At 36.9% G+C, this 25,885-nt stretch overlaps 3 protein-coding genes across 4 annotated transcripts; 2 read left to right on the top strand and 1 right to left on the bottom strand.

Annotated features, from left to right (window-relative positions):
* Positions 1-784: 784 nt before the first annotated feature.
* Positions 785-8,003, top strand: LOC129883239 (uncharacterized). Its single transcript, XM_055957860.1, has 2 exons — positions 785-3,466; positions 7,480-8,003. Exons 1-2 carry the CDS (start codon positions 1,850-1,852, stop codon positions 7,819-7,821), a joined length of 1,959 nt encoding a protein of 652 aa, XP_055813835.1. The 5' UTR covers positions 785-1,849; the 3' UTR covers positions 7,822-8,003.
* A 501-nt stretch (positions 8,004-8,504) lies between these two features.
* Positions 8,505-15,763, top strand: LOC129883241 (uncharacterized). Of its 2 annotated transcripts, none has more exons than XM_055957863.1 (10): positions 8,505-8,592; positions 10,473-10,581; positions 10,699-10,795; positions 11,180-11,323; positions 11,668-11,726; positions 12,971-13,038; positions 13,124-13,175; positions 14,296-14,457; positions 14,547-15,146; positions 15,418-15,763. In XM_055957863.1, exons 1-10 carry the CDS (start codon positions 8,585-8,587, stop codon positions 15,631-15,633), a joined length of 1,515 nt encoding a protein of 504 aa, XP_055813838.1. In that variant the 5' UTR covers positions 8,505-8,584; the 3' UTR covers positions 15,634-15,763. The 2 variants fall into 2 exon arrangements, with proteins under 2 accessions (XP_055813838.1, XP_055813837.1); XM_055957862.1 differs by having other exon boundaries at positions 8,506-8,592; positions 10,696-10,795.
* Positions 15,764-15,888: 125 nt separating this feature from the next.
* On the bottom strand, positions 15,889-25,806 carry LOC129883240 (uncharacterized). The gene is made up of 13 exons (XM_055957861.1): positions 25,470-25,806; positions 24,853-25,002; positions 24,506-24,676; positions 23,530-23,673; positions 23,002-23,107; positions 22,638-22,786; positions 22,427-22,552; positions 21,751-21,894; positions 21,440-21,527; positions 19,163-19,536; positions 17,893-18,216; positions 16,947-17,168; positions 15,889-16,250 (listed from the first exon to the last, which is right to left on the bottom strand). Exons 1-13 carry the CDS (start codon positions 25,689-25,691, stop codon positions 16,107-16,109), a joined length of 2,364 nt encoding a protein of 787 aa, XP_055813836.1. The 5' UTR covers positions 25,692-25,806; the 3' UTR covers positions 15,889-16,106.
* Between the last annotated feature and the right edge of the window lie 79 nt (positions 25,807-25,885).

Raw genomic sequence — 25,885 nt, forward strand, 5'->3', positions numbered from 1 at the left:
TTTTTATAGATTCATTTTATTTAAGAGGGATTAGTTGTATTGGTTGATCATATTAATGAAGTAAGTTGGTAGATAAATATTTTATTAAAATTAATAAATAATTGACATTTTTATAAAATATAAAAGTTTGAGATTATTTTTTAATTTTTAAAACTTTTTAAGTTCCCAAGTTCTAATTTTTTAGAACTTGGGAACTTGGAGATTTTGCCAAATATATTTGTCAAGTAATGACAAATTGTATGAACAAACACAAATTCTCAAATATTTTTCAATTTTTTTTTAAAAAACTACTTGAGACCAAACGCTCACTTAGATTTTTCTTAACTTGATTTATTTTTATTAAATTATTTTAACTTTCCAAAAAGAATCTGAACCATCTGCAAGCCTGTTAGACCTATCCTACTCCTACTCCACTCTTCTTGAGCCCTCATCTAAACATGTGGCATCTCTCTTTCCTCATTCAAAAATATATTATAATATAGTATTTCTATCATAATTTACATAACACAATTTTTTAATTTGTTCAAATTAAGAATATTTTCTTATATTTAAATTTAATTTAATTTCCAAAATTTTATCTACTCTTAATAAGAAGGAAAAACTACTACTTTTTTTTTGAAAGAAGAATATTTTAAGCCAATGAAAAATAATTTATGTATTCTCTTTTTTGGATTACTTGAACTTTATTTTAAGTCCATGTCTTATTGAAAACAACTTCAATATTTTCTATCATTTTTGTAATATATTTGAAATAAATGTCATTTAATAAAAATTTTGAAATGGGAAAGCAAAGTTCCCTCTTTTCAGGCTCACATGCAGAACTTTCCCTTTTTGAGACTCCCACCCCCTGCACAAAAACGGATACCCCCAAACCTCCTTTTTTGATTTCTTGTTACTTCAAAATTTCCCCATTTTCACAATTTCTCTTTCACTCTAGAGGTAATAAACAAAGGGGAAAAAAGGGCCATTTTTTTAACTTCTTTCTTGTTTTCCATTTTTCTCTTTTTTTTTTTTTGGTCATGAGTGTGTGGTTTTATTCCATTTTTATGTGAAACAATTTGTGTCCCCCCTTTGCTTGACTAGTGGGGTTTCTATACTTTGAAATATTTTTTTGTGTATTTTTTCTTCCCTTTTGATTCTTGACTCAGTTTTGGGTTTTGCTTTAACAAGATTCTCCCAAAAAAATCCTCATAATTTCCTTATAAAATTCTTCATAAAGAATAAAAAGGGGAAAAAAAAGTGTTCCCTTTTTGTTTCAAGATTCTTGCACCACCCCACATGCATGTTTTTGGGGTTTGTCTGATCTGGATCGGATCACCAAGATCTCCCATTTTTTATTTGAAGGGGTTATTTTGTGGGTTCAGGAGCTAAGGGGGTGTGCCTTTTTTGGTTAACCAATTTTGGGTCTTTTTCTGTGCTTGTACAAGAACAATAAGGTGTGATTTCTTGACTTTTACTCTTTGGGTCCCTCTTAAAGATTCGATACCTCTGTTGTTTGTGGTAAAAAAAGGTACTTTTCTGAGTGTTGTGTTGTTTCTTGGTTTTAATTGGTGTTAAACTTGAACTGGGTCGGAATGATTTTGGGGAAAGACTTTATGTGAGTTATTGTCTTGTTTTGTGTAAAGGGTGTTGGGAAAAATTGGTACATGTTGTGGTATAAGTGGAAAAAAATGATTCTTTTAGGGCATTCTGTTTTGTGGCTGTCTATATACTGTTGATTTTGGGGGGAGGGGGGAGAGAGTTGTTGCTTTACTGCTTTGCTTGTGATTGCTTCCAGGCTTTTGATGATTGAGTTGGGTTTGGCAGTGTAATTGTAGTGTAGGGTGTGGCCTTTGAATACTTCTGAGGCATGGCTGGTATTGATGTTTCGAAATATGCACATAGCCCCGTGCATAAAGCTATAGTCTTGAAAGATTATGCCTCTCTGAGGAAGATAATTGCTGCGCTGCCTCGGCTTTGTGATCCTGCTGAGATTCATACTGAAGCAGTATCTCTGGCCGAGGAAGCTAAGTCTGAAGCTATTTCTGCAGTGATTGATCGACGGGATGTTCCTAACCGGGATAGCCCTCTTCATTTGGCTGTTAAACTTGGTGATGAGACTGCAACCGAGATGCTTATGCTTGCTGGTGCAGATTGGAGCTTGCAGAATGAACATGGCTGGAGTGCCCTGCAGGAGGCAATATGTAACAGGGAAGAAAGGATTGCGAAGATCATAGTTAGGCATTACCAGCCTTTGGCTTGGGCAAAATGGTGTAGAAGGTTACCCCGGTTGATTGGGACAATGAAGAGGATGAGGGATTTTTATATGGAAATAACATTTCACTTTGAGAGCTCTGTTATACCTTTCATTTCTAGGATTGCCCCTTCAGATACATATAAGATTTGGAAGCGGGGTGCAAATTTAAGGGCTGATATGACTCTCGCTGGCTTTGATGGCTTCCGAATTCAACGATCCGATCAGAGCATTCTTTTCCTTGGTGATGGTTCTGAGGATGGTAAAGTCGCTCCTGGATCACTTTGCATGATCTCACATAAAGAAAAGGAAATTATGAATGCTTTAGACGGTGCTGGTGCTCCAGCGACTGATGCAGAAGTACAGCAAGAAGTTGCTGCAATGTCTCAAACGAACATATTCAGGCCTGGGATTGATGTCACTGAAGCAGTTCTGTTGCCACAAACAACATGGAGGCGCCAAGAGAAAACAGAGATGGTAGGTTCCTGGAAAGCTAAAGTATATGATATGCATAATGTGGTTGTCAGCATAAAATCAAGGAGGGTTCCTGGAGCTATGACAGATGATGAGTTTTTCAATTCTTGCAATGAAAATGAAACAGAGAGTGAAGAGTTTGATGATATCCTGACAGAGGAGGAAAGAAGGCAGCTTGAAGTTGCTCTCAAGTCTGACTCTTCAGATTTAAGCAATGAGAATGGAGATGGGATCATTGCACATCGCCATAGTTGTTATGAACAAAGAGATATTCCCATTGAGGAGATAAATGGTTGCAGAAATGATGATAATAAACAGGAAAAGAAGCGATGGTTTAACAGCTGGAGGAAACGAGATATTAAGGCAGAAGGGGAGAAACGAGTTGTCCCACCAAGAAGTTCCGTATGTGTCGAGGAGAAGGTTGGCAATTATCTTGAGGGTTCTCCACCTTTAAATGAAACTAGGCCTGGAAGGCATTCTGTGGATGTCAGGGTGACGAGGGACGAGCTTAGACAAGGAAGAGATGCAAAGGCTTCTACATCTAGCAATGCTGAAAATGGAAATCGACGCAAAGATGGAAGCCGAGAAAATGAGTATAAGAAAGGACTGAGGCCTGTTCTTTGGCTTTCTCCCGATTTCCCGTTGAGAACTGAAGAGCTCCTTCCTTTGCTAGACATTCTAGCTAACAAAGTTAAAGCTATCCGTCGGTTGAGGGAAATGCTCACAACAAAACTTCCAAAAGGAACCTTCCCAGTTAAGGTATGCATCATGTACTTGTGGTTAAAAATTTAACTCCTAGTCCAGCACTCATGTGATTTTGAATTTTCGTTAGGTTTGAATAGTGATATGTTTGTATTATAGTCCTAGCTGACACTTATCCATTCTCCATGAGCAAAAAAAAAAAGAGTTTTAAAAACTTAAATAGTAAATTTTGGTCTTCTTTGTGTTCCACTTTGTATTTTGATCATGCTCTGGAACTAGAAGTTGCCAATCGTAATTATATTTTTTCTATAAGTAGTAAACTGTAAATGTCCTAATGTAGGATTCGTTTTTTACAGTTTCTTGAGAATATAGGTAATTGAACTAAGGGAACATTTGAAAATCTTAATTGTGGGAAGAGAATGTTATTGAGTCTGAATCATGATAAAGAAATAAAATATAGTAGACATTAATCTCCACTGCTGGTGGAAGGAAATGTTAAAGGAAGATTGTATTAGGATAAGTTGGAGACAGCATATTTTTAGAAATGTAACAGTAAGGTGGAGACAACCAGGTGGCTCCAAGGATCTCTAAAATGATGGGAAAGAGATACTTTCTTCTTTTGCCTAGTATATAATATTTAGCGACAACCAGCTCGTTGTGGTTATTGAAGGGGTGAATGGTGCTTTATTGTTGTATTGTTGGAACTCAGCCATCCAATCTTTAAGAATATATGTGGATGTGCATTTTCAAAAAGAATTATATATATGGATGTAATGGGAAACTGGATATAAAAGTTTGCAGTTGCAAACAATAATCATCTTTCCGTCGTAGAGGAATTAGTTCATGTAGTTATGAAGATTAAGGTTTGGTTTAACTAAATGTTGTTCATAGGATAGTATTTACTTTCTTAAAAAAGGAAAACTTTAGACATGATGACCTTTAACCCTTCTGAAACTCCCTTTTTGGATTTGTTTGCTTAGTTGACTTGGCTCTGAGACAAAGGCTAGAGGTGTTATTCTGACGTGCTTTAAGAAATATGGGTCAAATTAGGCACAAAGCTGATTTTTCGTATGGATTTGAGGTTGTACAATGATAAATAACTTCAACCTATTTCAGGCAGAGTATTACAAAGGATGCAATATTTAGTTGGGCCTTTTAGAGGACAGAAGAGACGATGTTGGGTGTAGAATATTCCTCCAGTAGCACTTATGCGAATAGTATGGAGGGAGAATATGATAGTTTTGAAGGGAAAGTGCATGGCTTTTATACATATGAGGGATAGCCTCCTATTTTTACCATCTTTTTGGTGCACCGATAAGGTTCCTTTTGGTATAGAAAGTTGGGTGTGTCTATCATAGAGTATCATATCTATCTATAGAAAAGTTGTAACTTTATTGGTATGAGAATTCACAGGGATGAGGCCTTTTCTTAAAAAAGGAATGATGAAGCCTTCTCAAGAAAAGGAAAGACCCTTTCAAAAAGAATTCACAGGGATGAGGTTATAAGGCACAAGGTTAGTTAGTACCTAGGGACCCTTTATATTGCAAAGTGGACTATAGCCACAGTGGATGCAACTTAAACCCCTGATACTCATCTAGTATGCTTGAACAAAGTCTAGTGAATTGCAACTATGGGATGTAGTCAGACTATTCCTTGCCTGTATTTGGAATGGAACAGAGAGAGTACAAATGACCTATGTTTCCAAAACCATAACCCCGTAGTGAAACCTAATATAAGAAGAGGAAAGTGTTGTATGGGACGGGGGCAGCAGTGAAGGCAGAGGAGGACAATCCTTGAAGTCCTCCATATGCAGTTTAGGATCCAGTGGCGCATCTGTTCCACGTGCCCTTGTGCTAAGTTTCAACAGTTCCCATTTGTCATCTGTCCATGTTAGTTGATCCGTAAATACAGCAGTCCAGATTTGTCAGAAGCTGATTGATCACAACTCCCTTCATCCAACCTATCAAATCAGCACTCCACATTTGTTCTCTTTGGTCTACGTTAGATAACCTCTCAAGTTTGCAGTCTATGTGGGAGGTGGCAAGTACCCGGTGGAATAGTCGAGGTGTGCGCAAGCTGGCACAGCCACCACTCCCCCCCCCCAAAAAAAAAGTTAGTGGTCTAGCTGTCCTATCTAGTCAATAGTCCATATTAGCTGGAATTTCCAGTTAGTGTACTGTCCAACCAATAGTTTACATCTTAAACTGTGGTGATCAATGCCATATCTTAAGCATTTCAATACCCAAACAGCGTCATGTCATCACCAAATAATCCCTTAGTCAGCGCCATAGGTTTGACAACATTGTGGTCCGCTGGCGACATATTTGTTTTGGTCAACAACCTAAATCAAACTGACATCATAGTGCGATGGCCTAGGCATTCTCATGGCAACGCAAAGTCAAATTTTATTTCCAGCATACTGTTTCAGTGACACTATTCAACTGATTGCCCCAACTTGATTTTCAATTGTGTTGTAACTCGAGGTGTTTAACCACTTTGAGTTGGAGGAGGCATGTTCAAAGTCAAATGACTTCATTAACAATATATGTAGAATATTTTTGATGATTATGATTTATGAAAATGAAACGATATTTATGGAATATGTGTAAAATATTATTAATGTTACGTCATAGCAATTAGGAATATTCTAATTAAGGAGCTTCTTTGTATTTTGTTAATGGAAAAACCTTCTTTTTTTCCTATTCACTTCTCTTTTCATGGGCATCATCTTTGATATTAGTGTCATGCTCAAGGCTTAAGTGCTTGAAACTAAGCCTGTATAATCAGCCTCCTTTTGAGCCATTGTAGATCCTGAAGCTTCAGATTCACTTACCCCCTTCCCCCTTTCCATGAGCCATAAAGATGTAAAATCCTGGGGAAGATGGATTCAACTAGACTCCTACTAAAATCTTACCAGCTTTAGTCCAAAATAGTTGCTCTGTCCTGCTCCACTGTACTGGTGGTTGTCTGCTGTTAGAAAACTCTCATCAGTCTATCAACCAAAATATTTACTTATGTATCAGTTTATGTTAGCTGTGCAACCATAACCCATAAGTTTGAATACTCTAGGTACTCATGATTAAGAAGTGTTGAAGGATTGACAAAAAGAGGATTGGAGTGAACTTCCAATACAGACCAATTAAACATAATGTGTAGAAACAGGATCACAATGCAATAGAACTTTAATAAGCATCAATGCAGGAGCAAACCTTTGTAAGTTCATGGCGCGTGCAACCATTAAACGTAAGTGCGGAACTCTATAGGTACTCATGATTTAACTTTTAAGGATTGGATTTGTAACTTTTGACATGAACAAATCATTAATGAAGCTGAACAGTAACACAAGTGCAATTGAATGTAAGATAGGCATAATTTCTGTTGATGTTTTTCATCGTCAAGCTGTATGAAGCTACGTTTTGGTAAGACTTGTACCTAGAATGTTGTATATTGCATTTGCTCTTAGCTACAGTGAGGGAACAAATGATGTAGTTTTTCTAGGAATTATTATGGTGTATCGTGCCACTTAATAATTGACATGCAGTAAAAGAGGCCCTGTAGCTCTGCATAGGTAATTTGCAATGGTATTTGGAGCAAAAGAGTACATTAGCATAGAGGAGTTTGACCCAGATGGTAGTAAGGCTGGCCTAATCCCCTTTGGAATGAAAGTGGAACTTATTCCTAGAAAATGAATCATTAGATAGATGCACTCATACTAGGAAGATTCTTGCAGAATTTCCCCAGAAATTGCTATTGTGGGAACTTCTTTTTTTATTTTTACTAGTCAGTATTATAGAAACGTTTTCACCATGGTATTCTTTAGACTAGCTATTGCCTATTTGTGAGTATAACTGACTGTCCTTTGATGGATGTTGACTGAAATTCTTGAAGATTTGCTATAGGAATTTTTGATTTCTTGTACTCGATACCCTCCAGACCCTACTTGTGATATTACATTGGGTATGTTGTTGTTGTGTCTTGGATATACACATGCACAAGGAACCTGCACTCTACAATGTTTATTACCTATATGTTAAGTTCCACTCTACTAAGAATCCATTTCTATGTTTCAGGTGGCGATTCCGGTTGTTCCAACGATTAGAGTACTGGTGACGTTCACTAAGTTTGAAGAACTGCAGCCACTAGATGAGTTTGCAACTCCTCCTTCCAGCCCTACTGCTTCGGGCAGGGAAAGTCCATCAGGGGCGCAGCCCTCAAGTTCATCATGGTTTCAGTGGATAAAAGCCCCATATCAACGTCCTAGTTCTTCTGCAGGCAGTCCAAGTAATAGGATCGAAAACGTTCAAGATCCCTTTGCAGTCCCTCAAGATTACACCTGGATATCAGCAGAAGCAAAGAGAAAGAAAATGCAGGAAAAGGAAAAAGCAAAGAAAGGAAAGAGTAGGAAACAATAGCTGAAGCAACTTGGTTCACTACGAGAACTTGTTACATTCTTCATTGACTGATCTTGTGTTAGTATTTTTCGATATCTGAGTAAATTATTGTGGGTGGTATAATAGTTGAAATTCACGATTCTTCCAAAATGCTTGTGATCAATATGGAACAAATGTTTTTGCTTCAGGTGAATGTTCCCACAGTTGCATGATTTAATTCTGTTCCCTGTTGGCTTTGACATAGCAAATGTATACCTTAATCTACAACAACTATGTTCTTTTTAACCGCAACAACTGAGGAACAAGTGCAAAAATAGCCGATTTCAAAATCCTCATTTAAGCCATAATCTTGCTAGTTTAGCCACTTTAAAACAACTTTAGTCGTGTGGGTCTCAAATTCAGACATACGCCTTTGAAATTTGGTTTGCTAAATCAACAAAAATGTTATTTTCGACAGTGTTCTAATTTACTTCATGAAATATAGTATATAAGAGTTGCTAGAAGAAGAGAACAAGCTTTTCCAACAACACTACTTAATTTAAACTCATTTTTCATATCCAAATTTCAAATACATGACGATTTTAATGTTGAAAACCCTGAACCGGCTATGGACACAAACTTGTCCATGTTTTTAAAAGGTGTCTGGGCCTTAAATAATGCTATGTAAAATAGGCTACTTGTGCAAATATTTCCTAAAATTGGGCCCAATAAAACTCTGCAAGTCTCCAAAACAGTGTTAAAGAAATAGCTTCTTCTTCTTCTCCACGTAGCAACGCAAGCAAACATGAACAGGTACTCAATCTTCTTTGATCTGTTTTTATTTTTATTTTTACAATTTTAAAATTAATTAATCATGAACAGGTTATACATACTTTTAATTCTGTGTGTGCTCTTTAAATCATAAAAAAAATAAATTGTTCTTTTGCTGAGGCTTTTGTGTATTCTTGTAAGTTTTTTCCAAGACTGAATTTTTGGCAGTGCTTTGGATTGGGAAGTCTTAATTTCAAGTTATTATGTATCTTGTGTTTTTTTTTTTTCTAAGTGTGTTTGGTATGACACAAAATGTTTTAATCTTGCAAAGTGGTTTTTTAGTGTTTGGTTTCCTCTAAATTTTGGGAAATGTTTTTAATCAAAATGGTAAAGTTGAATTCTTTGGCTTATATAATGTTTTATGGTTTTTGGCTGGCGAAAAATATTTTTTTCTAAATAAATGTGTTAAAAGGCATAATAATATTAGCAAATTTTATAGTGTCTGATGATTTATTTAGTATAGATTGATAATAATAATGTCTACTGTTGATTGGAGCGAGTGATTCGGTATTGAGAGTTATAGTTGTAAGGAAAATGTCTCCGTCCCTAAGTGAGAGAAGTCATGTTTCCCCTTTGGTGCAAAATAATTTTTTTTGAGGTAATTATACACTAGAAAATAACTTCCCGGAAAATGAATTTCATTATTCCCAACATACATTCGTAGTGCCTTAGCTGATTTCTGTACTTGGGAATTAATGAGTGTAATTCAGATTGAAATTAAGCCCCTGTGTGGTTTGTGCTTTATCTGATTCTTCTTTTTTCTTCTTCCCACAATGCTGGATCACTTGGCCGAAAAGTCTTGCTTTCTAGTTTGTATTTCCTTCATGTAAATCTTGAACAGGTTCTTAGACTTGTTTTCTGTCGAATTCTTACTTCTGTTATGTAATGGATGGAAGTTAACTTTTATGAGGATGAAGTGAAATTGTAAGGAAAGCTAATTGAATATCCGCCCAATATTTGTTGACACTTAACTTTTGTTTTGTTTTCTTTTCCGGGTTAGTAATTTTACTCAGTTACAAATTGGGTCTGCATAGTCTCAAATGGACAAAAGGAACTAAGGTTTTAAGAGCATAATGATAACTAGATATAGAGTAAATTTGATGTTAGAAAAGAAGGCAGGGAAGAAAATGCGAACTAAATGATGTCTGTGTTTAGGTAATGGATGCGTGCTTATATATCTGAAAGTTGTCTTTGGTCTTTCTGGTTTGGAGTTCTATACTTAGCTGCAGAGCTACAGAATGGAATTCCAGAGCTGTTTGAAGCTTTGATTCATATAATTTAAGTAACAGAAAAGGATTTTGTTGTGGGATTTATGGAGAGTGCATGTATTTTTTTGGCTAGTTATTTTCTTGCACCACCCTGGAGAGATCAGCAGTGGAGAATTTCCACTTTCTCACTTTGTAACTCAAACTGCTGACCTCCTAGGGATCTACCACTGGAGCATCCCTCTATTGTCAGAGAAAGACAATACAATTGACTGAATGCATGTGTCTTTCTTATGATTATGGAAGAAAAACTTCATGTAGGAATAGGCAGATAGATTGCTTGGATATCCTAGTAACGTTGTTCGTTTTACCAACGAACTTTTGGTTCCTTTTGATGGAAATAACCTGCCTGTGTACAGTAGAGAAACAGGAGATTGGGAATATATTCATTTAGAGGGCAGTGTTGTTTGTATGAGTGTGTAGATTAACTCCAGTGTTGTACATTATTCAAAATTGTGGTTGTGCATGTGGAAACTTTAACAGATACCATATAATATGTGCCGATAGTGAAGTATAAAAAATATTTTGTCATATTTGATTATTCCTTAAATCTTTAATTTCGTAATGATTATGTAGTCTAATATATTCCTGTATTAGGCTTTCTGTTAGCAGAAGAATTGTGTCGAATATTCATGGATTCAGATCTGTGCAGAGGCTTTTATGCAGTAATACAGGTGTTAAAAATCCCGATTTTGTCAGTGAAAAGGTATTATTCTTGTACTATCAATTTGAGTGTTTGTACATTCTGATCTCTTTTCGTTTTGATTTTTTGTATCAATTTGAGTCTTCACTTTTATCTGCCTCTCTTTTAACTGCATAGAAGCCTTTGGACAAGCCTGGGTTAACAGATGACATGCCGCAATATGATATTGCTATTGTTGGAGGTGGTATGGTTGGGATGGCTCTAGCGTGCTCCTTAGGTAAGTATGTTTTATTTCACCTTCTGAAATTGGAATTTTAATTCTTGAACAGCGCTAAAGGTGTCCTCTAAGTTACTAGTTGAAATAAGATGGTTTAGAAATTCTTTTTGTTAGAAATTTCAGTCATCTGCTCGATTTGCACTTGCTACTCTGTTTTTCCTTGAAAAGCTTATCCCTGGTAGTGACTACCTGCAATGATAATCAGCCTGTGGCCAATAGTTGAATACTAGTTTATAAAAAGTTAATCAACCCTCTGGGAATGGCAGTCCAGAAGGGGTAAAAGATGGCCACGGTAGTATGTGAATCATTTGAATATATAGTGTGCCAAATTAAACTCGTTGTCAACATGACAACTTTTCTTCTAACTTGTTAATTATTCTGCAGCAACTATGCCATTGACAAAGCAACTAAGTGTTGCCATCATTGACAGTAATCCTGCCTTGTTGAATAACTTTCACATCAAGAAAGAGGACCCCCCAGATCCACGGGTCAGTACGGTCACACCTGCCACCATTTCTTTCTTCAAAGGTATCCTCAAACTTATCAGTCTATTTTCTGATATTTCTGTAGAGTTTTCTGTCTGTACTGATAATGGTTTGATCTGTGTTATCTGCCATTACATTAATTGCTTGCATCTAAAGAGAAGGATTTTTTTTCCTATGTTAGTGAAGCTTTTGAAAAACGGTCAGAAAAAGATGAAAGACTTGTCCAAAGTTTATTACTTTTCGAATCAAAAGAACATTATGTGACGTATTCTGTACATGTATCAGTAGTTGTTACTTTCTGCTTGAACATGTTTGATTTGCTGAAAACATCATCACCTGTTAATGGAAAGCATGTCAGATAATCATTAGAGAACGTTTGGTTTACAGATATGGGTGCATGGAAATTTGTTCAGCAGCACCGTCATGCTTACTTCGATAAAATGCAGGTAAGTTTGTCAATTACATTTTCATTCTTGTAAGTTTTCTACGAAATAATTTAAGCCCATTCTCTGTGGGAATAATTACTATAAATGCCGATATTGGGGACACAGTTTAAAAAATAAGTATAATGGGGTACGTAGTGTTGATATAAACACCCAGTTTTAACTCTCTACAGTCATTGTCTTTGTCATGTGCGTCGAGAAAAGGTTTAATTTATTGCAAACTCTAACTATAGTTATTCCATATTATGTGTTCCTCAAATTCTTCTCTTTGGAGCACTATAATTTATGTCCACAGATGCATGCATATCAGAAATTTATTACAGCACGAGGATGTCTTACTATACTTGAAGCGTGCTTTTAGACATCTTAACTTTTTGTCACATAAATTTCAATCAGTGTGAACCTAGCAGCAAATTTTTCAATGTGTATGAGTTGCAGTGACTACTTTCTCAAATTATAGCAAGTAAGATGCGTATTTATGTTTACTGTTCAGTAGTGATATATAGCCTTTAGCAATGTAGAAGAAAGGAACTCCTTCCTAGCAAGGAGGAAGAGAGTTTGATCATGAAGGAGACTTAGTTCTGTGCAATGGGACTTACCTTTAGACATCTTATTTTTTATTTTTTTAAAATTTACCAGTTTCAAAAAGAAAAAAAAAAGGGAGGGTGGGGGGATGAAGGGTCTCTAAAAAGATTTGTCAGTGATCAAGAGCAGTACACCTCTTCTCCAGCCCATCTCCAATTAATAAGAAGGGGAAAAGTGGGGTATGGATCTGTGTTCTGAATGTATGCTAAGGAAATGGTTGTCTTTGTTTGTTTCAGTATCTATGTCTCTACTCATCCCTGTCATGTTAATGGCAGCAGATGGTAACACCAATAAATTTAACTAAGAGACACCTCAAAGTAAATGGCAAAGCACGTCTTAGCTAAAACTGTAAAAACTTCCAATGCTTTACTTCTCAGCGCCTATGCGCTTTCAACCATCAAGATATCTTAGTTCTCAGAAATATAAAGGTTGGACGAACATTGTTGCTAACAAGTTCTTCTCCTCATATATTTATCAAGAAAAGATCTGGAAAGCCGTTGCTTGTGAGAATTGACATTTGTCTTTGATGGGGCTATACATTCTTGTAATTGCTAAGTTGCCTTGATACAAACTGCATCATGACATCAAAATGACCTCATTTTTATGGGATTCATCATGGAACAGTTTCACTTTTAATACATTAGCAATTTATTTCTTTATAGGTCTGGGATTATACTGGTCTGGGTTATACAAGGTACAATGCAAGAGATGTTGATGCAGATGTTCTTGGGTAATAATTCCTTTTATTGAGGTAACAACTTTCTTTCATAGTTATGACGTTCTCGACTGCAGATGATGGTTGATTTTGTCTTTAGGTGCGTGGTGGAGAATAAGGTGCTACACAAATCCCTGTTATCATGCATACAGGTATTTGAGCATATGTTCCAAATTTTATTATGCAGTGTAGTGGTATGCAACTCCACCTTGCATCAATTAGGTGTAAGGTTTCAATTCCATTAAAAGACCCCTCCACTCTTCTGCCGCCTTCTATTCACTATTCAGAGGCCCACCTCCATTGCCTAAAAATTTAAAGAGAAAGTCTACTTGTAAGAAGTTTGCTACAATATCTTGGAGTGCATGTAGGCTCAGCAAAAAATAAAAAATATAGAGAACTTGTAGTGTTAGAACCTAATTTGTTGAATATTGAAATGACATGGCCTCAAATGGTGCGAAATGGATAGTGAGGATTCATATAACCGACCCAAGTAGCTTGGGATTGAAGCGTAGCTGGTGTTATTATGGTGGTTGTTGTTAAGCAGCTTGAAATCTATTTCAATGATATGGCCCCCCTATCTTTGTATTGCACTTGTATATCATGCTTTGTTGCTTCTTGTAGAGAACCCTGTTTTTGCTTATGCTCTTTATCTCTGTATACGGAATTTAACCCATTTGGGTAATGCAGTTATTACTTCTTCAAAAATCTAAAATGAAAAGAGAACTGTTTCAAGGATGTGTGAGTGGTGATGATGTATCAGTGTCTGATTCAAGGTCTTTCTCTAATCATATTGATCCTAAAGTTGCTTTTACATGTGATTTTCTATTGTATCAAATGTTCTTGAGATCATAAATTTTAGCATTTCTTTTTTATTTCAATTATTCTTCAACTGTCGGGGTTCATAATTCCTTACCTAGCATGTGCATCTCAGATCAAAATTATCCATGTAAATGTCATTTTAGTTGTGAGACTCAAACTGCTGTGGTATAGATGCTTCAACATTTTAGCTATTTCTGTCTCCCTTATTGCCGAAAAGACCAACCACAAAGATGCTCCAACTGGATTGTTGATGTTACTTGAAAAAAAGTGTGATGACTTTTACCTTCAGAATTTGAGTTATAGATTGGTGTAAAAGGGAAAGCTAAAACTTTTTGTTTCTAGTTCTAATTTGTGCTTATTGGTATTTTGTTGGAACTCCTGAGATTCTTCATTTTGATTTATGTCAATGATTGCCTGGTGATATGTTTTGACTGGAGTTGATAATTTGAACAGAATATGGATTTTCAGAAGACAATATACTCATCCAGGTTAAGTTCAATAACCTTTCCCGCAAGGTCATCAGTGACAAGCTCCAGTAGCACATCATCATCTGCTAGTGGAAGTTCAGCAAAGTTGGAACTGGATAATGGAAACAGCATGTATGCGAAGTTAGTGGTAAACTCAACTTGTTTTATGTTTCACCAACTGTGAATGTTCTGAAGGATATCTTCAATACAAATGATGACCTAGATAACATGTCACAGGTTGGAGCTGATGGGTCAAAATCATGTGTTAGGGAACTGGCAAGAATACAAACAACTGGATGGAAGTACCCGCAAAGCGCGATCATCTGTACTGTAGAACATGCAGTAGAGAACTTCTGTGCTTGGCAAAGATTTCTTCCTAATGGTCCAATTGCACTTCTGCCCATTGGTGAAAAGTTCAGCAATATTGTCTGGTCAATGGACCCCAAGGAATCTGTTGACAGGAATTCAATGTCAGAGGATGACTTTGTAAAAGCAGTGAACTACGCACTGGACAGTGGATATGGTCCTCATCCACAATCCAAATCATTTGAGGGTGGAAATGTATTTTCTTGGCTCAAAGCTGACAGCACTTCATCAACACATGAGGGCTTTGAAGTGCCACCAAAAGTTCTTAAGCTAGCCTCTCATAGAATGGCCTTCCCTTTGTCTTTAATGCATGCTAATAGCTATGCATCAAAACGTCTAGTTCTTATTGGTGATGCAGCACATACAGTTCATCCGCTGGCTGGCCAAGGAGTTAATATGGGATTTGCAGATGCGCTCTGTCTTTCTAAAGTCCTCGCTGAAGGCGTTGCAGTCGGATCTGACATTGGGGAGGTATGTTCCTTATCCTTCTCTCTGTAGATATAGGCCAAAAATGTAATGGCCTAAAGCTTCTTTATTCTGGTTAAATCTAGAATCACTTGGAATATAAAATTTAATGTCCTTTACAACAAATTCTTTCTAACGTTGATGGTTATTATTGTCAGAATAAGAAAGAATTTGATTATAGTGTCATTGGCTTACAACTTCTGGGCATCCTTTACGACAGTGCTGGCTCTTTTTATCTCTCTGTTACATGTTATAATGGTAATTTCATTCTCCGCAGGTAACTCTTTTACAGAGATATGAATCAGAGAGGAAAGCTGCAAACATTACAATGATGGCAATCCTAGATGGTTTTCAGAAGGCATATTCTATTGACTTCATGCCAATAAATGTACTCAGGGCTCTTGCATTCAATGGGGCACAATATATTTCTCCACTTAAAAGGAAGATCATTTCATATGCCTCAGGCAACCAGTTGCCTCCTCTTTTCACATGATGTGACTGTTGGATTTTTCCAATGATATTGGTGGAAATGTCTTTTAACTTTTGTTTGTTGATATGAATAAATAATTTTAACAATCGTTTTCACTCTCTATAAGAATCATGGTGAGATCTTAACCGTTTAACAGTGTCTTTGATTCCCTATATTGTACGCATCACCATATGCATACCACAGAATACAAATACTAATCGTCTGAGTTATAATTTAATAGAGTAGCTTGCAATATGTGAATCCAGAGAAGTGAACAGATTGTAAAGGAATTGCTGTTAGTATCATATTTCTTTTGATATATGGAAGTTTACATCTGTTCTGATAAAAGTACAGAAACTATATAAGTCAGTATAATTGGTAAAGCCTCACAAGAGGGTACAATAAATATACTTTTTCTATTTCTACTTGCTCCCAAGTTTGTGAATGATATATGCACAATTCAAGAAGTGGAAACTGTAAGGTTAGAAGGATCGGAATTACAACAGTGCATCTCGTATCAAGCGTGCCATCACACGAGAAGTAAGTCGACTAAGAATCTCGGGAAGAACCTTAGCTGAGAGGCCTGGAAGAACTGGAAGAAGCTCCTGGATCACTCTAGGGACACTTGCTCCCTCCAAACCCTGAGAATGAAATATAGTTATGATGCTTTTAAACAGCAAAATGGAAATGCAAATTAGTTTACTCAAGCTAATTTCTGGCAAACTACTCAGAATCCAAGTCCACCTTGTGTTCGAATTCAGACAGAGAGTATATTTTGCAAAAGTATGCAAGTGTTTTAAGATGTAGATTATTATGTCTTTTCTTTAACCTGCTTGTGAAATGTTATGACATCCTACAGTTATTTCTACCAATAATGTGTCCATGAGAAGTTGACTCTAGCACACACTCAGAGGAGTTAAAGATTTCAGGAAACACATCTAGAACATATATGGGAATTTGAAATCTCAGAAATTTCCATGAGCAGATGATTTTCAAGACGTTGGCTTTTTGATGATGCAGAGGCAGTTAGCAAGAAATTTCCTAGTCTTGAGAGGATGAGACTTGCCCAATACCACTATCACCCACAAGGGCCTCAACCACAAACAAATAATTCTTTTCCATGTAGATACCAAAGTTAACAATGATCAATTCAAGATGAAACGAGACATTGGTAACATGATTTGATGCTTAACTAAGCCTACTAGCACAGGAGCAATTGCAACTCATCTGCCGGCAGAGGAAACAGAGGAGCAACCTCTTTTTCTTTTGTTGTGTGCAAAATGAAGTACGTAGTTCTCCTCTGGAGATAAACTTGAAGTAATATAAACTTGGGATACCTGGTTAGATGCAGTTCCAGCAGTTAAGAATTGGATAATTTGTTGAACATTGTTCAATATGATTTTGTCCTCCTCAGTTACATATGGTACAAGTGCAGCAGGTCTAATAGGTACGAAAGCAGCAGGAACCATACTGAATACTGGAATTGCGTTTCCAATTCCAAGGTATGCCATTATCTGGACCAACTGCTCCCTTGTTAATGCATCAATGCCCTTCACTATCTGTGTGCATTAAGAAGAGAATTAAGTTGTTGAAATGCCACATGTATGGTCCAGTAAGTATGACCTTATTAGAACAAATGGATTTCCGACAGCACATTCTTATATTCTTGTGATAACTGAAAGTGAGGTTTCTAATAGTGGTTCTGTATTGTGTGAGAGAGAAAATGAGATCAACTGCTACATGAAAAGCAGACTAAGAAATATATTTAGTTTACAATGGCTCAGGCATAAAGGACAAGAAAGCAAGTACATCTACTATACATTACAAAAAGGTGAAGATCATTTGAAGTCCATTTGCAAAGCAGATGCTATTCATAGCAGTCTAATCTATGCAATTAATCTTTGACTGTCACGAACCAGTATCTTACTATTCTATCCTGAAGATGTTCACTTTCCTGAAAGGGAAAAATTTCCACATACCGCTCAATACTTTTTTTATGCTGTTCAGTACCTTTTCCTTGAAAAAATTGTTCATGGTACTCACTTTTATGCAAAATAGCGTCCAATTCCTAAAAGTTAATTTCATCTCTAGTTTTGGATCCACTATTAATTAAATACTACAACAAAACTTTGACTATTGCCCTAAAACCTGTGCCTAGTCAAACTAGGACACCAGAAATGGGTTAGGTGGAGTATGATGGAATATAAATCAAGTATACAGCTAGAAAGAGCAGCATCTGTCAAGATCATAAAATAGTGACTGTTCCCAAATCTGTCCACATACCTCATCCAAAAGGAATTCACGGAAAAAATTCCCTTTATCAGACAGCAGAAATGCTAATGCTGCTCTGGTTTGAATTGGTTGCTCTGTTTGATAAGCACTTGAAGATGGAAAAGGAATAATGCTATTTGTTTGGCTTTGCAGAATGCCAAGCTCTGCCATTCTCCCATTCAAACTCTCCCCACCTCCACTCTTAGCTGCAGTTATGAAATTCTCAAATGCTTGCATAACATCTATGAATCTTTCAGCATCAAAAACACCAGATTTCCCATATATTGTGTAGCGTAAAGCAGTCCGTAACCGCGGAGATTCATCCGTCAGCAGTCTCTGAGGAAAAGAAAATGCACATAGTGTAAACAATGAGAATTCAAATTATCTAAAAGTGACACCTGAAGGACGACAACGGACGAACTAAGTTTTGCAGAACCAAATCAATGAATAAAATCTCCCTTGAAGTTTAAGTTTCAGATGAGTTATAGGAATGTCATTTATCACAAGTGGTGTAGTAGACAGAGGTCCATGCCACTACCCTAGCCATAATAGTTTCTCATTTTAGTTTTTCCTACTTTTACTTTGAAAAGAAAGGTTATATTTCCTCATGCTCTGCCCATACACAAAATATCCAACCCACACATGAGTGGATGTGTGTGCACAGCCACTGCCAACCTTATGTGCTCTTAAGGAGAAAAAAAACAGCTTCTCCCCTTTTCTCGAACAAAAGCAATCATGGGCCAAAAAGAAGGTTGGGCAATTCTAATTTCTAATGTCTTAGAGTTTGACATCTGCAAAAAGTTATCAGCAGAGAGCCTCAGTGGGCTTAACACGCGAAGGGATTGTTTTACGCAGCTGCCACTACGAACCTTATGTGCTCCAAAAAAATCAGCTTCTGCCTTATTCTAACACAATCAAACAGCAAGGGCAAAAAAGGTTGAGCAAGTCAAATAATGTCTTAAGTATTTGGTTTCTGTACGAGATTATCAGCAGAGAACCTCATTTGTTCTTAAAACCAGATTAAAACCTCAATAGGAAATGTATAAATTGGTTAAGGACATGTCTCAGTCTCCCAGGTAAGACTCAAATGCACAACCATATTTAGTCTCCAAGGTTAGTAGGTTGCAAGTTTGAAACAATGCTCTCTGCTAACATTGTCACATAGATCACCAAAGTACGCTCACAGAGATGGCAATTGTTGTTTCATGCAATTATAGCAATTTGGGTCCATGTAAATGAAACATATAGAGAATAAATGAACTGTGGAACCGTATGAGTGCACCTGTGCTATATATGGGTAAGCTTCATCCACTATGGCAAAATCAGAGTTCCCCACCAATGCAATCCCCTCCAGCACGCCTATTGCTCGAATTATTAAAGCAAAATACGGTGGTATTCTAAATGGATAATCAAATGTTATTTGTGCCAAGTCTGATGCCAGCTCCTGGAAGTTAAGATTTTTTGCTCCCCCACCTTCAAGTGCCTGGTCAAAAACCTTGGCAAGTACAGGCAAAATGGGTTGCAAATTGACCCCATCGGGAATGAAACCTAATTTCACAAAATCCTTGACTATGGCACCATAATCTCGATGAATAAGGTGAGCTATGGCTTCAATCATACCATATTTCTGATCATCTGTTAATTTTGTAACCAAGCCTGCAAAAGTAAAATAACACGAGTCAACTTAGAGCAAGCAAAGAGTAATAAACTGATCAATTACAAAGGAAATAAGCACCTTAACCCGTTTTGCTCCCCTCTCCCTTCCCCTACCTGCCACCCTCCCTGCCCCAAAAAATGAGGGATAATCACAAAGAATCGCAAGGTAGCAAGCAAAGAGTAATAAACTGATCAACTACAAAGGAAATAAGCACCATAACCCGTTTTGCTCCCCTCTCCATTCCCCTACCCGCCACCCTCCCTTCCCCAAAAAATGAGGGATAACCACAAAGAAACGCAAGGTAGATATTCAACAGTTGAAAAACATCAAACTTCAGGAGAAATGAAGAAACTAATTATTGCTCGGGTGGTAGAGATTTAAGGTTGTCATGGATACAACAACTATAGACCAACATTGTTGTATGCGGTAGAGTGTTGGTCAATCAAGAACGCGCACGTTCAGAAGATGAATGTAGAAGAGATTAGGATGCTCAGATGGATGTGTGGACACACTAAGGGTGACATGATCAAGAAAGAAGTTATACGGGGCAAGGTGGTGTGGTATCCATGGCGGACAAGTCGAGGGAAGCGAAGCTGAGATGGTTTGGGCATGTGAAGAGAAGGTCCGCGGATGCACCAGTTAGGAGGTGTGAGAGGTTGGTTGTAGCAAGAGTTGGGAGAGGTAGAGGTAGGCTGAAAAAGAACTAGGGTAGGTGACCAGACGGAACATGACACAGTTTCAACTTATTGAGGATATGACCCTAGATAGGAAGGTATGAAAGTTAAGAATTAGGGTAAAAGGTTATTAGGTAGCCGAGTGTGGTCGCCCATTAAGTGGGAGAGGCAGGTGGCTAGCCCCATATTCTCTTCTCCTTATTTGTAGTAGTATTTAGTAATCGTGTAGTTTTTTATTCTTCAATATATATTTTTTTGCTATCTGTTGCTTCATTTTTGTGTATCTTGATATTTTCCTGCCATCTTTTTCTTGCTACCCTTATCCGAATAACTTCTCTTTTTGAGCCGAAGGTCTATTGGAGACAGCCTTTCTACCCCCACAAAGGTAGGGGGGTCTTTATACATCTTACCCTCCCCAGAGCCCACTTGTGGGATTACACTGGGTATGTTGTTGTTGTTGTTATGGATACGACAGCTTAACACATCAATTAACAGCAGTGTATTAGAGGAAATTGTAGATCTAATGTGTACTAGCAGAGAACGAAACTATCATATGATTTTATAGAATTATCATTAATTTCAAAGTAATGATAAGAAGAATCAACTATAAGCTACTTGTCACGAAATGACGGGATGAATGTCAACTTCCAAGTTCTGCAAACCCTAGTTAAGCTTTTCCATGCGAGAGAAATATCTGGATTATACCTAACCAAAGGGTCATATGCTAAACAAGTATATTGCACTCCAAAAACGATATGCTGATCAGGGCAGGTTAAGCATCATGTAGTATTGTGCACATGAGCATGGACTCTCAATCTAATGACTCGACTACTAAGCAATTAGACATTCTTTACGAGTCATCCATTACTGCATCCCAATGAGCGACAACTTAAAGCGCCAAGAAGCACTAAAGAGCCAATGACATTGAAATGCTTTCATTTTTTTTAATCAAGAACATTGAAATGCTTTCATGTCGTTCTCGTTGAACGGCATCTCACAACTGTAGCTCATACACAGACACAGATGGCTAACAGTGAGAAGTTCAGAATCTAGAGAATGTACGATCTTGTAACAAGTTGCAAAGGGCCAAATCAAATTAAGTTCAAATAAACTGAAGGTAGTTTGTCAACACAGTTCTTCATCAGATGAAATTCTCTCCATAGAGTTACTTTCATGAACTATTCCATAAAATATCAGAAAAAGAGGACACCAAATGAAGGCTCCTTACCAAAGTCAAGTACAGCTAGCTTTCCATCTGGCGTACGTATTAAGTTCCCGGGATGTGGATCCGCATGGAAGAAACCAGTGTCAAGCAACTGCATACCAAAAGGATAAAATATACGATGGAGACAAAATTTTAATTGTCAAGAGGATGTCGATTGAAAAAATACCACATAGATCAATCTGGAGTACAAGGATAAGGCAGTATAAAACAGAAAAATCAAGAAAACAAGATCTTAATGATGTTTACAAGATATGAGACTCAAAAGCTTAATTAATATTATAACATAAAAATTGTTAAGAGTTTAAGCAAAGCACCTGCTTAAGGTAGCATATGACTCCAACATTTACCAAATCACCTACATCACTTTCTGTGCTTTGTGATAGCTTCTCTCCATCAATCCATCCTGTTGTAAGAACCTTCCTTGAAGTATATTTGCTGTACGTCTTAGGGACAACAACCTGAAAAAGGTTTCCCAAGACAGATCACAACATTGTTAGAGACGGCAAGCATCATAATTTCCGTTTAAGAAATCTGTACTTTTAACACATCTATAAGAATATAGGCATATATGTACTCTTCAATGAGTAAGTTTAGAGACTTCTCTTTACCTTTTTTCTGAAAAAGTTAATAAATTGCACATTGCTTTTCTCTTTTTTGGTAATTAAACAATTTCATTAATCCCTAAGGTAGAGAATTACATAATCTAGCTTAGCCTATTGCAGCCAGCTTTTAAGGAAATAAATTTACAGCAACAAAATCTCTATGTCCTTGTCTAAACTGGAGCACACTCCGTAGGGAGGGTTTCTCCTATTTTGAAACAAGGCGCATTGCTGGTTAGAGACAAAATTACTTTTTATTATTACATGGAGTGATTGGAGGTTGGGGGGAAAAGAGAGAAGTGCTATTTCTCGCTTTGTTTAATTTCTAATCATTTTCAGTTTTTATTCATTTGGGACAGAGGTGTGAGGTAGACGTCAGAATCGGTGATACCTGAGGAAGGTCCTTTTTCATCATCTCAGCAAAAAGTGTTCCATTTTCTCCCTCATTCACATAATCAAGTTCTTCGAAGAAGCGGGCAGCCCATTCATCCACCAATCCAACCACATCAATGGAAATCTTAAAAGCAGAAGCAACAAGCATTATTTCTTCCAGACTAACAACGATTAGAAAACATGGGGAAATATAACTGAACAATCAATACCTGAGGAAATTTGCGAAGAACTAGCCCTAAGTTCCGTATGATGAATAAATCAACTGTCACTGTCTCAAGGACAAAGGGCCTCTGTACTTTAACAGCAACCAAGTCTCCATTCTCCTTCAGCCGGCCCTTATACACCTGCCCAAGGGATGCTGCCAATGCCATGATGAAGACAAAGAGAAAAAGATTCTTTAGAAATTAGCTATTTTTTTTACATTTTACAGAAGAAAAATGTGCAAAAAGAAGCACTCACGTTTAAGCTAACCCAACAAAACGAGGAAGATTAAGGAAATAGATGGTGAAAATGAAGAAATAATTCACATCATATTATTCAAAAGAGAGTTCTAGAGATAACAAGAAAGATTACCAGCAGCAATTGGGGACGGAGAAAGCTCAGAATAGATGTTAGACCACGGTTCTCCCAATTCCTCCTCTATAAGGGCCATAGCTACATCATCTGGAAATGATGGAACCTGAAGCAATCGTGAAATGCTAAAAGTTCAAAAGGCAACAGTAAAGAGTTTTTTCAATTACACTACTTTGTCATTTGTCTATTTTTAGCCCCTTCCCCCAAAAACTGCCCCCAAAAAGAAAATTACTTAGCCAGAATTAGTCACAAGGTCTCCAGTGCAGACTGTACACAAGAATGTTAGTCTCCAATTAAAGGACAATCACATAGAAAGGTAGATGGCATTAAAATGAATTGGGTCTCATCAAGACAAATATATGATTAGGGAAAAGCAACAAGAGAATTTTGCACAATCCACCATTCAGGTATCAACGTAATTAAACTAAGATAAAAAGTACTGTACGATTTAAGTTTGTAGATATAATGGCTTCCTGAAAATTAAAGTTGACTACAAGAAATAAGTCATGCTGCTGACTTCAATCTGACCTTATCACAAAGTTTCTGCAGCTCAACCATCGCAGCAGGTGATAGTATATCTGGCCGAATGCTTAATGCTTGCCCTAGCTTTATGTATGCTGGACCCAGTGATGTTACAATCTCCCTCAACTCAATTGCTCGAGCAACCTCATTCTAATGATTGGAAAAGATCAATAGTTATGGGATGAAAAAACAATTAAAGATGAGTGGTTTATGAATATATCATAATAAATGAATGCATCAAAGCTCTATTTCAATGTTCACCACACAACTGTTCCAACTCATAGAACTCTCTTTGATGACATAAAGAAGTTTACCTATTTCCAAATGAAATTTCATGAAATTAACTAGTTCTACTAAAGGTTACAGGGTTCCAGCACATCTTGATTCCTGGTGCAGAGCAAGCAAACTTGTTAATGTCCCTTTTAGAAATTAGGAAAGCTCAACCCAAAATAGTTACTGCTTAGTGACCATTTCAAGGGAAAGACTTTGTTTTACACACTGGCCTTGTGACATGTTAAAATTCTGAATAACTATATTTAATAGTTTAACTTTAACCTCAGAATTCATTTTGAATTTCATTTACTTCATCACTTCTTCGTCTCCTATTACTCTTCTATCTTGATTGAATTTCATACCTCACAACTCCATTGTCTCAGTATCAACTTATCCTTGTTCTTCTTAGGTAGTAAAATTTTACCGTAAGGTAACAAATGAATGAAGCTCCGCAGAGAAGAGATCAATAAAGAATCCAAAAGAAGCTTAAAATGCTTGAATTTGAAATGAAGAAAATGATAACCAGTTCGAAGCTCCTTATTGATCATTCAATCAGGAATACTACAGAAAGGCAAAAAATCCATCTTACAGGACTGCAAACCACACAGCACCCACAGACAGGCATAGGATTTCAAAAGTTAATCATATGTAGCTCTACATGCAATTCACTAACTTCAGCAAAAGCGGATAAGCATCCAGTGCAGCTTACCTCTTTAACCTTTTTATTTATCACATCCCAGGCAAGACGGGAAAGAAAACCTCCAGCAACAGATGTTAGCTGGACTATACGGGTAGCAACAGCACGCGGCCGTTTACCCCAATATGCAGAAATGCTAGCAGGATCATAAACTAAGGGCAAGAACTCACTGCTCTCATCAACCTGAAGAATTCAAAGATAGGAAACATTAAAATATGTATTCTTTGCCTAAGGACAGCTGTTCCCAAGCCAACCAAAAGCAAAAGATTTTTAGATACAACAGAATATCCATTTATATTTTTCCAAGCCAAAAGCTAAAGATCATGATATACTTTGATAAGAAAGTCAAACAAACAGACCTCTACTAGGCGAAGCTTAATGTTATCATCGGCAAACAAGGAATCTTTCAAGTTTTGACCTCGAAGCCCCCTCATGAGTATGGCTAAGTCCTCATTTTCTTCCATTTGTGCCCTCACCCTCTTGATCTCTTGCGATACATCCTGCATTCTCTGCAAACCCACAAATATAAGCTTCCTGAGCAGCCAAACGGAAATTCAATCAGCAATGAGCCAAAATGCTTTCTTATTTCCAGAACAACATTATAGAACTCAGTGAGTTTCAATTCATAAATAAAAGAGACATTTTTTACTTCTTAGTTTTCGCTGAATTAGTCAATTTACTTCCATGGAAGAAAAAGAACTTGATTTCATTTCACCCAATCGAAGGTACATTTGCTAATTCACCAGAAAAAATGTGAAAATTTGCTTCATCAAATAAATAATGAAATTACTGATTAATAAAATTACACTATATAATCAATTTGCAGCTTGTTTTCCTTTAATTTCTGCCAAATTAATCTAATAACCAATAAAAATACACTAAAAATATTTCCTTTTTTTTTACTGAACAGCATGACAAATTAGTATCACACTTCAATTCAAACAAAAATTTCAAAAATTGACTTAGCATAACCTACTGTAGAAGAACCATTGATTGGTTTACGATTGCCATTGACCGACTTAGTAGTTGTCTTTGACTCCGACGGCTTAGGTTCAGTCGCAATTGCCCGAACGACGCCGCTTTTCCTCCGAATCTTCAATTTATTCAACGAAGCAGAAGAAGAGATACCACGATACGGCGGTGAAGATCGACACAAAGGATCGATTCCACAGTATACCAGCTGCGCAGCTGCGTCCATTATAGCAAAATCAAAGCTTCAAAAAAAATATATATATATAAGAAAATATACAAAAATTATGTGTATTTATAGGTTTGAGAGTGAAGCGAATTGCAGAGAAGTTGCAGTGAAGAGTGAAGAAGAAGAAGAAGAAGATTATGAGGAGTAATATGGTAATTGAAAAGATACGTGGAAGAATGTGGAACAAGTAAAAT

Source organism: Solanum dulcamara, chromosome 3 (assembly GCF_947179165.1).
Source record: "Solanum dulcamara chromosome 3, daSolDulc1.2, whole genome shotgun sequence".
Classification (NCBI taxonomy): Eukaryota; Viridiplantae; Streptophyta; class Magnoliopsida; order Solanales; family Solanaceae; genus Solanum; species Solanum dulcamara.